The following is a 14,410-nucleotide window of genomic DNA, read 5'->3' as shown; positions in this document are numbered from 1 at the left end:
ATAAAAAATAACATGTTCTATCTCACAATGAAGAGTGGACTAGAACAGAATAGGAGGGAGAAAAAAACATATATATGTGTGCAACAAAGTAAGCAAGAACCAACCAACTAGGAGAGACAACAGTAACCCCTCCCCTGACTCGGTGGCAGAGACCACTGGTAATTTTCTGGTCATCAGAAGCTCACTACCTATAAACTCTTGTTTCTACTTTTCTTACTGAAAATATTTTTTTATATCTTTAAAAAGCAAATGTCACTGACTAATGCACAAATCTGAGAATCTTGTGCATGAGGGATAAGATTCTAATCACCCATTTTTACTACACAGAACATTTATGTATCTACAACTTAATAAGTACTTCTCAAACTTTCCAGGACAGAAGATTCACCTAGGGATCTCAGTCCATTCAATGGGTCTGTGTGAGGCCTTGCAGTTCTACATTTCTTAACAAGCTTCTAGGTGACGCTATTTACTGCTGGTCTGAGGAACACACTTTCAACAGCAGAAATTCTAGAAGGCTAAGCAATATACATACTGTACCTGAACCCAAATTGTACTGAAAGTTTTTGATCTTCGAACAGTTTTTAACAAGCTGATTGTCCATGTGCTGGTCAGTATATTTAAGATTTGTCTCTAGAACAGTGGTTCTCAGCCCTGAGAAAATATTCTAAATAACATGGGCACTTAAAACAACACTGGAGCCTTGGCAGAGCTCCACTGTACCTAGATCAATTTAAATAAACCTACGAAAGAGTTCTAGCTATTGGTAATAAAAAGTTCCTCAGGTGATTTTAATGCATAGCCAGGTCTGAGACTTCTGCTACAAAATCTCTAAAGAGTGTAGTTTATTGAAGTGATGCCTTAAAAATATTTAATAAAAAAATATATGTATATGGTACATCAAAGTGTCAATTTTACCTGTAATAATAATTCTACCCTGAACATAGATGCAATAACAAGCTTACGCATGCAAGTTTTTCATTAAGCCCCTTTCTTGGGTAAAAGGAAAATGTGTTGGTCACCTGAGAAAGGTCAGATACTAATTCAGTACTTTAACTGTATACACACATGTATCTGGTTTACACAGGATAACAGTCATTCCACAAAAACTCTCTAAATTGATTTTTAGTATGGAAGTTTGGTTTGATACCACTAGAAAAATAACAAATTATGATATACAGAAAACATGGTCAGTGTGTTACAGCACAAACTATAAGTGACTACAGTGTAAACTGTCATGACAGTTTGCTGAAAGCAGAAATAAAAAATGACATGTTGAGAAAATGAGGAGGAAGACCTCAGGGTGGCCAACAACTACGAGCCTGAAGAAGAAATAAAATTTCTATTACAGTATTTAAATAAAAGAACACTACTTATCTCTGAGCCAAGAACATATTCATAGTCCTGTAGAGAATTTGAAATGCTAATTTATCTTTGAAGGAAATATTATCTCTGAGGTGTAATGGCTGAAAGATTTTGTCTTGAATTACTTACACTGTACTTGTCTTCAATTTGCGTAGCTAATTAATTAATTTTTCAATTATTTGGGTACCTATTATATACCAGGCACTGTTCTAGATCTTGGGAATAACTGAAAGAAAGTTGAAAGACATTCATTTGTTACTTTCCTAAAACACACAGTCAAATCTTGATCAAATCACTTCATCTCCCTGCTTAAAACTTCCAATGGCTTTCCACAACATTCAGCTTCAGAGTACAATATAAACCTTTTGTCTTTGGCAAGGCCCTTAGTTTACTACCTTCCCTTCTTTCACGAGAATACAAACTTCATGAGACATAAGGAACTTGTCTGTTTTCCTCACCAATATACTCCCAAGACCTAGACTATTGCTTGATAAATAACAGGTATCTAAATATTTGAAGAATTAAATAATTAGCTACACAAATTGAAGACAAACCCAGCACTGATACTTCAAAATGGGAAATCTTTCAACTATTTACAAGTCAAACATACACTCAACTTTACCTATAATTCCATTGTATCTCAATCCTATTAGTAACCTAGTTAGGAGGTAGTAGACAGAAGTGATGGTTCATTCATGGAAACAACTTACATTGTGTACATACACACATAATCCCAGAATCACTTTCAATTTTAAGACAAACTAGAATCACGTTATTTTTTAGATTAACTGAAAACTCCAGGATATCTCGATCAGTTCCTGGCTATGCACCCCTTAGCCAAGTCATGAAATTCTTCTGGTATCCCTTTAGCATTTCATAAACTAAATAGCAACCCTTCTTCACAGACAGTTATAAGGTAAAATTAAATACTAACCTAGATTGAATTCCTGGGAGAAGTAACTACATGACTATGAAACTATTACTTAAGTGACAATTTTAAGTGCTAAACTCCACGTCATTTGCAGTTTCATTCTGCTTGTCCCTTCAGTAGCTTTGAATTTATCTTCTGGAAGCCCCTCCTCTCAGCTTCAGAATCTGAACACTATTCTGGCTGTCCTAACGGAGCCTCTTTTCTAGCACCATCTTCCCTTCTCATGCCTTAAATATTACATTATCCCAATTTAGTAGAGTTTAACACTCTACTCTCTGTGGGGCAGTGTTACTCAACCCATGGCCACTGACCACAGACTATATTATATATCAGAATTACCTGGAGAGCTTGTAAAAGAATAAAGACTCCTGGGCCATCCTGGCCCTAACAAATCCCAGAATTTCTGAGGTTGGAGCCAAGGGCCTGTATGTTTCCCAAGAATCTCAAATGCTGATACACTATAGTTTAAAATCCAAAGTTTCTCAAGTTTGCAGCTTTAATCCCATTCCAGCCTCCTAAAAAAAGTGAGGTATGACAATATAGGGACCAAAAGCCCTAGCTAGAACAAAAGACTAGTTAGAACCCTGCCTCTATCACTTATTAGCTTCAGATTATGGTCTGTATTGAAAAGCAGATGAGACAATGTTTGTCAAGGACTTGGCAGAATGCTTGGCCTCAAGTATTTAATAAATGATTGCTCTTAGTACTATTGCTTTACATCAGCATCCCTCAACTGATTATCCATTCTCACTCCCCACCTGCCTAAAACTGGCTTGCCTTTTAGGATTCCCTATTGTGTTGACCCAAGCATATTACTAGTTTTCTAGACTCAGCCTGCATCTTTTCCGTGTATCAACAAGCTCTTCTATTATTATTCATGCTTCTTGGCCTGACATCTCAATCCCAACCTCCCTTCACCATTCTACATCCTTCTCCAACTAACAAATTATTTTGTAAATCCTTTCTTGACCATCCCAGCTTAAAGTTCATATACTAAATATGGCCAGTAAAAGTTCAATTAATCAAATTTGGCCTGGGACATCTCTCCCATAGTTGCTGTAAACTATGAACTTTTCCCCCTGATATTTAACTATTTATGTGTTTATATCTAGTTTCTCCAATTAGAGTACAAGCTGCTGACAGGGGTAGAGACTATGTGATACTTTCTTCTATATGCTCAGCATCTTAGTTCTTAACATACAGCCAGCATTTAATTTATACAGGAACCCTACTTGAATGCTTAACATCACAACAGGTTAAGTACTTTTACCTCAAGACTGAAATCTCTTTTTGGTTGCTTCTTAGCAACAATCTTGTTGGAGGTTTGAAGGAATTTTGTTACTCAATAAACTCCTCTGCTTAGAACTTATAACTAGGTTATAATTCAAGTTTTTAAGTAAAAGGCTCTTTTAACCAAGAAAGCTTAAAGAGAGCAAACTGGAATGGGAAATGGAGGTGATGGTCAGATAAGCCATAACCATACAGCCTACTGCAGTAAGAACAGAAGATGCTGTACAAGCCATAAGCACTAAATTTACTGCCTCAGATAAACAGTTTGTAAAATAATATGACTTAAGTTACTGAAGTGGCAATTTATAAAATCTAGGTTGCTCTACTAAAGTCAGGATAATCCTCATTTTCAATTTTAATACAATCAGACCTTTCAAAATGAGCACAAGTCAACCCAGAGGTGTTCGTCAAACTATTTCCTTTACAGTAGAACCCTAAATTTAGATCATACAAAAGACACTGGAAAACCACACATATAACTCAAAAGGGCAGTTTCCAACTTATAAAACCAGAACTCTAGATCTAACACTCAACCCAATTAATATTGTTTCTTCATGGTGTAGCTGGAAATAAAATGATTTCATGAGTCGTTTCAAAAAATTCTTTCCATTTTGCTTAACATGGTTTCATATACAAATAAACAAATGCCCTGTCTGCAACATTTTTCCTTCTTGAGAGATGAAGCCTGAGATCTTAGAAAGATACTAAACATGCAGAAGTATGCAGAGTATAACAAAATCTTCCTCAAATTGTCATAGTGATATTAAATATTTTTTTACTAATTGGAAAAACTACTTAATAGGCTTTCAGTATGGACTAGTCAGAGAAAGAAAACACACTGGAAATTAACATTTCCAACAGGAATAAACTGTTTAAAGAAATACATGAGAGATCATTTAGCAAAGCTTTAAATGGCAGCCAACTCATAAGCAGATGTTTTAAAACCTGTTGAAAATGACATACCGAGAACCTGAAAACCACTGTACTTCACTTTTCCCCTTTGGGAAGAGACAAAAACCAAAAATCTCATGAAAAGGAAAAATTATTTTCAAAATTTTTGATCCCATTTAAAATAAAGCAAGGAAACCTAAGTTGTATTATACATTTAAAAAGTTGTACTTGTGTTAAGCTGCCAAAACCTCACACTCGGTTAATGTCAGAGGGAAGGGCTGGAAGGGCTCAGAAGGTTAGTAGGACTAAATGGACAATGAAAATGGTTAAGAGCTAGATTTTCCTCAATACTGACCATTCACCTAAAGTTTGTTGTAGCTACCTAATTTTATAATTAAATAAATCTCCCTGTGGAAAAAGAAAAATATTAACTATTTTGGCTAAGTTAGCTATCATTCCCAGTCTGATAATACGCTTTTTTGCTATATATACTAAAATATTCTTAACTTGGAACTTCAGAAATCAGCGTTTGTAATAAGCAACATTTTTATACCATTTGAGTTCTTCCAGCACCATTAAACAACCACTAACAGTGAAGACTATGGTTAAGAGAAAACATCAAATTTTTGTAGGTCCAAACCCATACAGGATTTTAATACTTAGGCTCCCACATTAAAATAATTTTTTCAAACGTTAAAATAAACTTTAAAACTTAAAAAAATCAAAATACCAAGTAGAACAAAAGTTCTGGCCTGCAACTTTGTTAATACAACACTTTGGTAAGGGGAGGAAGCTAGTAACAGCAGCAGAGTGCCTAAAGACTTCCAATCAGAGAAACATAGCCCAAAACATTAAAAGCCCTCACCCTATTAATTATAATGCATTTTTGACCTCTAAAAACCCTCTTACCTGTTTACAAGAGTTTATACAGCTGTTTGCCACTGGAACACCACCTTGCAGAGTATAAGCGTGGCATCCTTTGTTGATAATCACCTGTTGCCTAAGTAATCATCATCCCGCATGGAGACAGACAGCACTAGGGCTCTTCCATCCGAGGTTAAAATTCAAAACAAGCCCAACAAGCCTGCATTTCAAGGTGGTCTTCGTCTGCAACTAGTTAAGTTTAAAACTGGCAAACAACAATGGTGTCTGAAGCCAATGGTGCAGCACTGCTGGCTTCCTCTTGAACTCCAGCGTTGTCACTGTGCACCGAAGTCTCCTGCTGCAAACAGGGGAGTTGTTCTCCTGTACTGGAAACAGCTTCCAAAGCTCAGGAGCCCCTGTACAGGATAATGCAGGAACTAAAGGCAAACACTTTTTCCTCCTTAAGGATGCCTCCATTTTTTCCTCACAATCTGTACTACCAACCGAAGTGACTGGGCCTGAGTGTGCGTTCGTACCTATGAAACCGTCACGGTGCATGCACATCCAAGGCATGTGGAACCACAGGTCAAATAAGGCACAGATACCAAGTAACGGTTCTAATTACAAACGCTAGCTCTCAGGAACTCTTCATCCATTCAGAACTAAACCCATCACTGCATAACTCTGGTAAGAAGCCCCTGAAGATGGAGGAGCTCCTCAAATGTGTCAGGAAAGGCTTTATTAACATCATCATTAACATTTAAAAAGCAAGCGGAGCATTTCTCCTTCTTTTGGCAATTTGGTGCAAATGTTAAGTGCAAGATAAAGCAATTTCAAACTTTTCTTCAAATTAAAAATGAAACTAAGGCCAAACGTGATGGGTGAACAAAATAAATCAAAACTTAAATTTCAGCAACTCCGGCTCTTCAAACCAGCAAAGCCCCCGACTCGTGCACTGTGGTGAGGCTTACGGTGCTTGCCCCGGCTTCTTGCGTGCCAGCAAACAGCACCATTTCCTCATCAACTTGAGGACTGAGAAGCAAAGGATCCCCTTCACTGCAAACAAAGGGGGTCACAGTAACACTAGTGATCCTTCAGAATTGACACACTGTGATAGTCAAAATGATGGTCTCCCTGCTTCTTGCTCAAGACATACAAGATCTGAGCAGCAGCAAGTACCCCCTCAGCTGCAAACAAAGGGGTCAAAGGTTTGCCGTCAATTCACTTCCAGGCAGAAAAACATTTTCCTCAAAAGAAACAATTTATTTAGAATAAAACAAAAGCAGCTCAACTGTGAGCGCACGTTTGAGTGACAGCTACTTTTAAGCTGTGTGAGCCATAAAAAGGGTTTTTCTTTTCCAGAAATCTTGTGTACACAGCACAAAGCAAGGTCATTTTTTTTCCACTTAAAACACCGGCATTGGCATCACAATAGCAGATACACAACTTTAAGCTGCCATTTTAGTAAAATGCACAAATACTAAACAGATTAGCTTTCTTCCATCAAGAGGCCCATGTAAACTCCACATAAGCCACAACTTCTCTTCAAAAAGGTCCATTAGAGCTTTGAATTCCGTATCTTCATCCGTTGTTCACCAGTTTTGCTTGCGGGGGGGAAAAGAAGGTTATTCAGTACAAATGTTTACAATATTAAAAATATATATATTTCCCCTATGCCATTATAGATGAATATAACATTAACAAGACCTTCCTGGATAGTCCACCTTGACTTCAAAAAGCACCAATAATACCCACTGGCACAAACCTTGAAACGAATTTACTGTATGAATAGACAACAAGTAGAACAATAGGGTGGATTTTTTTTAAAGACTGCAATCAAGTGAAGACTGAAAATATCCTTTGTACTCATGTAACTGAGTAAAACATGCCAAAAAAATTCAGAAAAAAGCAAGTTTATAATCAATATATAATCAATATATTCTAAATATAACTTAAAAAATGAAACTATAAAAAGGTGGAGTTTAGTCAAACTTTTACCCCCTCTATTTTCATTCTGTAATTTACATGGAGCAATACAGACCTACTCCATTATTGTATTTAGGGGTCAAGATACAAAGCCTTTTAAAAATCCACCTTCACCTGTGTTACTAAAGACAGCAGCTGTTATTTTCTTTTAAGAAAACACTCATACAAACAATCGCTAAACAGCCAAAGAACATTGCAGGACTTTTACTTTCCAACTCTGTTTAAATCATACATATAAAACTCTTCATTAAGCTAGACAGTTCACTGTGGTTACCTGAAATCATCTCCCTTTAGGCACATCACTACAACCAGAATGTTAACAGGGTCAGCTCCATTTCTTTTCGTGTTCTCATACCTAACTCCTATCTCCAAACCAAACAACTGTGGCAGAGACAGAAAAAAATGTCCAGAAATTCTCTCCAAAAATTTTTTCACAAAAAAGGTCATTAAGGCCCTCTTCTCAAGAGGATTTCCTAGTTCTGTTACCACAGAGTTTTTGGTGAATGGTTCCTATATGGACCCAAACTGCAGTTCAAGCTGTACCTGCATAATGAGCAATTTCACTGTCTGAAGAATGTAGATTTAAAATCAGAAAGACAAAAAACAAAAAGTTGTCAGTGAAAACCTGCTCATAAAACAGTTTTTAAATAAACCTAAACAAGTGTTGGACTCTGAAAGCAACACACACCTTACTTTTACTATTGTATCTCAAATGATCTAATTGAGTTAAGAAGGGCCAGAGTATATATATTACCTTCAAAATGTGACAAAGGCTTATAGCAACCAGAGTTCGGACATTTTAAGATGCAATCCTTAAAGGGAAAATTCTATCTACTCTCAGGTGAGAGTCAAAATATACATCTTAAATTAGGAATTTAAATTTTTTGCATGGAAAACTCTTTATAGGAATCTCAGTTACAACCAACAAAATAATATTAAAAAATTGGCTAGGAGCTGAATGATTAATTTTTCATAAACTTTGAAGTTGTGATTAAAAATCTACATTAGCTTAATGGTTTTTTTTTTTCACCAGTAATACTTAATAAGTCATTTAATAATATACTGAAGAAATTCTTTCCATCCATTTGAACTGAGTTCCAGAAAAATAATTCAACAAACACATTTTTTTAAGTAAAAGAAAAAGAACAATTGGTTGTTACAAAGAACATCCAATGCTGAGATTACGAAATTCTGGCTAATGAGAATTAGAACCAGATAGTTTTAGACATTTGCTTTCATTCCACTCTGAAGTTTTAAGTAGATAGTTTACCAATATTATGAACCAGCACAACAGAATGAGCAACACAAAAGATTCATCTGAATGATGGCACTCTGTAGGTAAGCACCAAACTAAACATAATTAGTTATAATACACACATTTAGAAATGGTATCAAGCCATTGTTTCAAAAAAACATTGAAGCACAAATTGCCCAGATCTAACAAAAGCCAGATAAAGATGTCAGATAAAGATTCAAACAAACATGGAGCAAAGCCCACAGTAAACTGTCACATCAACTTAAAAAAGAAAAAGAAAAAATGCCACATACACTTTGGATTACAGTAAAATTAGATGTCATGGACTTCACTCTCTAAAAGAGTAAAATCATCTGTCCAGCCATCTCATCAAAAGATATTCAAAAGTTAATGGTTAGTGAAATTATTTAAACTGGAAAAAAATGTATCTAGCCACAAATTGTACTTTGACCCCACTTATGCACAGACTGCACACTTGCATTAGTTTCTGAACAGGTGTCTACTCCACATTAGCATGCCAAGCAAAGCTTTTTAAAAGCAACAAGGACCAAAAGTTTTAACTGTAGAATTTCAGGTATTTTCCCTACAGGCACACCAAGGACCTTCGTGCTCATAGCCTAGTATGTTCCTTCTCTCAAAATGGCTAGTATTTCCAGTTTAAAAACAAAAAATACAAAAGCTTCCAAACTTAAAAAGAAAATTTATAAATGCATAGTGAAAACCAAAAAGGATGACAAAGCAGTGATGAGGCTTTCATGCTGACATGCATTAGACACCTGTCATAACGGACAATTAAAAATTCCATGACATTTCCCTGGGTTATTATTGGTGCTATTTCAAAACTATCAGCTTTGATAACAGAAAGAAAACAGTTGGGTTCTGCCAGGCTTTCAAGAAGTCACTTACACAGAATAGAAACATGACCATGATCCAAAGGTCCTCAACTTTCTAATCATAATTAAATATCAAGGGCCTTAGCCAAAGTCCTCAACATTTAAATTACGGGGGAAAACATACTTAACAAATGACCTGGGGTGGGGGTGGGGTAGATGGGGGGAAAAAAAAAGGCGAACAAGGAAATCACCAATTACTGTTAAGCAGCAAAAGCCCTTGTTAGGAACCAGAAGTTGACATAATGTTCAGTTTCGAAAAAAAACTGTGAGAGTGGGCTACATTATTTTTTATTAACTCCAGGTGTCTAAGAAAATAAACACCACTAAAAAAGGATTTTTCTAAACTACCATTTCAATTCTGTGGTTGGACACCAGTGAAAATATAAACACAAAATTTCAGAGATATTTAAAATATTTTCAATAATGTAATGTCATCGCTACTGTTTAAATATGAAAATAAAAATACAATCAAAATTTGTAGAGTATGTCAAAGGCATTTCACGATGACTTAAAAAGATTCTGCAATCCAGATATGGCTGATTTAATGCCCGCTGAAACAAAAGATGACTTAAGAGCCTGCAGACAACTCTTCTTTCTATTATTGAAATCAGAAATTTGAATGGATACAAAAATAAAAACTCATCTCTGATGAAAAACACAAGTTTTGAAATATGCACAATTAAATTAGAACTGTACCTGCTACACCTCTCTGAAACAGTCAGTAAAAACACCACCACACACCAACTGACCAAAGAATTCTGATTTTAAAAGCACCTACTCACTTCCTGCATACTAGTGTAAGCATAAGACATATGTGGTTTGTAACACAGTCCTGAATTTTTACTTAACAGTTACCGCTACAAACCAAAAGTGCATATACGGGATACAGAACTCAAGGACTAATGATAAAAATGTGTATGTTAAAACAAACTCTGGGAATAAACCATGTATTTTAAGAAAAATACTCAAATACCTGATTAAAATAATCACAATGCTATACAATTTACCAGCTTAGACTAATGAGATTCCTGATCAAATTTCAGCCGCACAAATAACATTTTTGGTACAGGAATTATTTACCTACATACCAATCAAGCCAATTTTAGGTGTATATTATCATCTTTATATAGTCAGTGGGCTCTTTGTTTTCCAAATTCTGACTTTTCAAATTTCTGGTTTTGTAACTTTGAGGATTTTTTTAAGCTCAAGGTTAAAAAAGAGAAAACTGCAGAAAAGAGGAAAAAAGTTACTCATAAGAGTAGGAACTCCTAATTAAAGTAAATCCATTTGCCTGCTACCTTTAGGGCATCCCTTTCACTTAAAATAATAGCTAAACTCTCCTGACTTCTATTTTAAAGAGGTTTATAAAAATATAAAAAAGAAAAAGCTACAACTAAACAACTAATTAAAAAGAAAATTTCATCTGATGCTGTATCCCATCACACATCACAAAACAAGAACCATGTCAAAGTACTAAACACGAGTTACACATGGACTTTAAGACGCACCACGGACAATGATCATGACCAGGTAATCTTCTTCAGATTTGGCCAGTGCCTTGGCAGGGGAATCCAGGAACTGCTGGGAGAACTCACAGGGTGGGAAGGCATGAAGGACTCCGGTGTTTTCCTTGTCTTTGTTGCCCCCCACAGGGAGGCTGATCACCCCAGCGGCCTGCTTTTGCTTTAAATAGGACACGAGGTTCCTAAGTGGCCTCTGAGTAGAGGTGGCAGTGTCTGATGTGGCTGAGGAAGAGGAGGACCTGCTATCAGAACTTCCAGGCACAGCCAGAAGAATAGCATAACCATTGGGCCCTGCCACTTTGATGCGTCGAGTTACTTCATCCAACTTGGGCTGGTCCAAACGAAGACGCTGAGTGATCTTGAGCTGGGCCACTTTGCCTCCAGTTGAGCCCTCCACAAGAAGACTGCTAGCCACCTGGAGATCACCCTGCAACAGATGCATGTTGGAAGGAAAGTTGCTGTTCTTCAACAGAAGCATGCCCTGCCAGGCCAAACAGAGTTTGGGAGAGGCTGCCGCTGCAGGGGCTGTCCCACCATCCTGTTTCTGGGAAGGGGACTTCAGCTTCGATGAAGCAGTGCTGGTGCTGGGTGCACTCCCATCGGACCGGTCTTCTTTTTTCAGAGGGCTTTTTCCCTCAGTGGAAGCAGCTGTCCGGTGCTTCCTATCCCGTTCAGCTGATGCAGAGTTTTTACGGTCTCGCTTGTCACCCTGGCTCTTCTCCAAACTACCTCGTCGGTCTCTGATTGGAGAGGGCCTTTCCAAGAGAAGACGGGAAGATCGATCATTGTCGCTGTTGTAGCGATCCCGGCTACTGCTCAATTCTGGACTGCGGTCAGGAGAAGGCGCGCAATGACGTTTCCGTGGACGGTCACTCTCTGGGGACCTATCCAGATGCCGTCCCCCACTCTCCTCAGGCAGCCTTCGCTTCCTAGGTTGGTCTCTGCTGCTGGGCAGATCTCGATCACCTCTGTCCCGGTCCAAGGACCAGCCATCCCGCCTGCGATCCAGGCTATCCAGTGGCTCATAAGCAGGCACAGCAGTAGCTGCAGTCCGAGTGCTGCGTTCACGGACTGGGGGCGGGGGTGGCACCCAATCAGAGTCAGGATAAAGATCCCTATCACGATCTCTGTATAGTAAGGGTGGTGTCCTATCCCGAGCACCCCTCAAAGGGTCAGGTGCCCGGTGTCCAAAAGCATCTGTCACCAGTTCATAATGAGTTAAGGGCAGAGGCTGCAAATACTGCTGCTGGTAACGATGTTCTGTGTCTGCAAAGTCTACTCTAAGGCGACGATCTGGGCCACCAAGTGGGAAGCCCCGCATATGGGTCCAGGCAGCATGAGCTGCATCCAGGCTTTCATATTGGATATATGCCCAACTATCACCTTTGCGGTAGTCAATGGTGCGTATGGTGCCAAATCGGTCAAACTCCCGTGCCAGGGCAGCAAGGGGCACCCAAGGACCCAGGCCACCTACCCAGAGGCGGGTGGTGGGTGTAGCTTTGCCATAACCAATTTTGATAGGATTCCGAATTATAATTTTGCCAGACATTGCTAGTTTGGCCCGGTGAGACATATCTAGGTTCTCAAATTTGAGAAAGCCATAGGTACTGGTCTGGCCCCGAGAAGGCCTCTTGATATCTACTTCTGTGATGACTCCGAAACGGTCAAAAGCCCTTCTCAGATCACTCTCTGTCACAGTGATGTCTAGGTTGCCCAAGAAAAGCGTCCGGTTAGCGCGCTGATCATCCTCGGGTGAGATCTCATCCACCTCTCTGAAAGGAGCAGCACCTGCTCCAGCTCCCACCCTTGGCTCAAGACTGTAGGCTGGGCGCACTCTCTCATAGAACGAGTAGTCTCGCTCCCTCTCCAGGTCTCGGGGCAATGGTGGCGGAGGTGGAGGGGGCAGGCGGCCAAGAGCCAACTGCTGCAACCGGTAGTCTCTGTATCCCAAGGCTGCGCCACCAGGGGAAAGTGATCTCTGGCCTCCACCACCTCCTCCAGGGGGGTGCCGGTGACCACCTACAGAGGACCCGACCACACTGGCTGATGGAGGATAAGAATCTTTGTCTAAAGGGGAGCGGCTGCGGCGCCGGCTCACATACACAGCTTCTATCTTCAGGGGTCGGTCATAGAGCACCAGGCGGCCTCTGGCATGCTTGGCCGCCCGCGCGTCCTCTGGCCGCCGGAAGTTCACAAAGGCGACTCGCTCATCCCCGCTGCCAGAACCCGAGAGATGACTGATTTTGACACTTACATCACCGAAGCGTTTGAACTCGTGAAACAGCCCGTCCTCCACCGCTTCGTCACTCAACTGGGACCCCAACTCGCTTATCTTCAGCGTCTTGTATTCCCCGCCGTCCCCGCCGCCAGGAGCTGAAGAGGCGGCCCCAGAGGAACGTGACTCCCCGCCTCCACCCCGGGAGCTGCTGCGCGACTCGCCCCCGCCCGAGGAATTTTTGGTGCTTGGGGAGCTGTAACTATGCAAGCGGCTACTGGAGCTGCCCCCACCGGTGTCGTACTCGCGGCTACCACCTCGGCTGCTGGACTTGTCCAGATGAAGGCTGCGCCGCGACCCGCCGCCGCTGTCGGTCTTTCCGCTGCTGCTCCCATTGCTGCCACCAGAGCCCCCTAACTTCTTGCTCCGCTCCCCGCGGGAAGTCGAGTCCTCACCACCACGGGAGCGTTTCGGCTTGACTGGGGAGCGCTCTTTTCCCTTCATTGTAGCGGGTCGTCGGAGGTCTTCTCCGCGGAACTGGTTAACCCGCCGCCCCGCGCTCGTTTCACACAGCGGAACCGCACGCCGCCATCTTGGACTCCGTCGCGGCAGAGGGTCCCGCCCCGCAGCCCTCATTGGTCAATCAGCGCCTCTCTTCTACAGTCTCATTGGGAAAACTATTTGTCTGTCTTCACATCTCCCCGCGCTCCGGGAAGACGCCCGCCCGACCACTTTTATTGGGTTCCCAACGCCCTAGTCAGAGTACCTCATTGGTTACATTCGTTGTCCATCTTAACGGTTCCTCGCGCCAGACTGTAGCTCCGCCCCTCGTCCTCTATGGTCACCTGACCCGAAGTCTGGAGGCGTTGATTGGACAAAAAGTCTACCCTGTAACGGTACTTCTTGAGCGGCGAAAGCAGCGATCCCACCTCCTCATCCCTTTCATTGGTTTATGACCCCGTCCTTTAACCTACTATTTGGGAAGTCGGGCCATAAGTTCTAGCTTTTTTTTTCTGAGAGGCCGGCTCACAGCGATCTCGCGCGCGCGCGAGAGAGAGACAGAGACAGAGAGAGAGAGGGAGGGAGAAACAGAGAGAGAGAGAGAGAAAGAGAGAGAGCGGGCTCCCTCTTTCGACCCCCTTCCCAACTCCTCCGGCGGCTGAAAGAAGTTTAAATCTGATTGGATGTGGACGAGGA

At 40.7% G+C, this 14,410-nt stretch overlaps 1 protein-coding gene across 1 annotated transcript in view; it reads right to left on the bottom strand.

Annotated features, from left to right (window-relative positions):
- Positions 1-13,849, bottom strand: part of RBM15 (RNA binding motif protein 15) — a 28,517-nt gene extending 14,668 nt beyond the window's left edge. Inside the window, exons 1-2 of the mRNA XM_057730160.1 lie at positions 10,984-13,849; positions 5,387-6,945 (exon numbers count right to left, since the gene is read on the bottom strand). Of these exons, the coding sequence (XP_057586143.1) occupies positions 6,923-6,945; positions 10,984-13,849 (2,889 nt within the window). The 3' untranslated portion in view covers positions 5,387-6,922. The remainder of the gene's footprint in view (positions 1-5,386; positions 6,946-10,983) is intronic.
- Positions 13,850-14,410: the final 561 nt, after the last annotated feature.

Source organism: Hippopotamus amphibius, chromosome 1 (assembly GCF_030028045.1).
Source record: "Hippopotamus amphibius kiboko isolate mHipAmp2 chromosome 1, mHipAmp2.hap2, whole genome shotgun sequence".
Taxonomy (NCBI): Eukaryota; Metazoa; Chordata; class Mammalia; order Artiodactyla; family Hippopotamidae; genus Hippopotamus; species Hippopotamus amphibius.
This window is presented reverse-complemented; position numbering and strand designations above follow the sequence as displayed.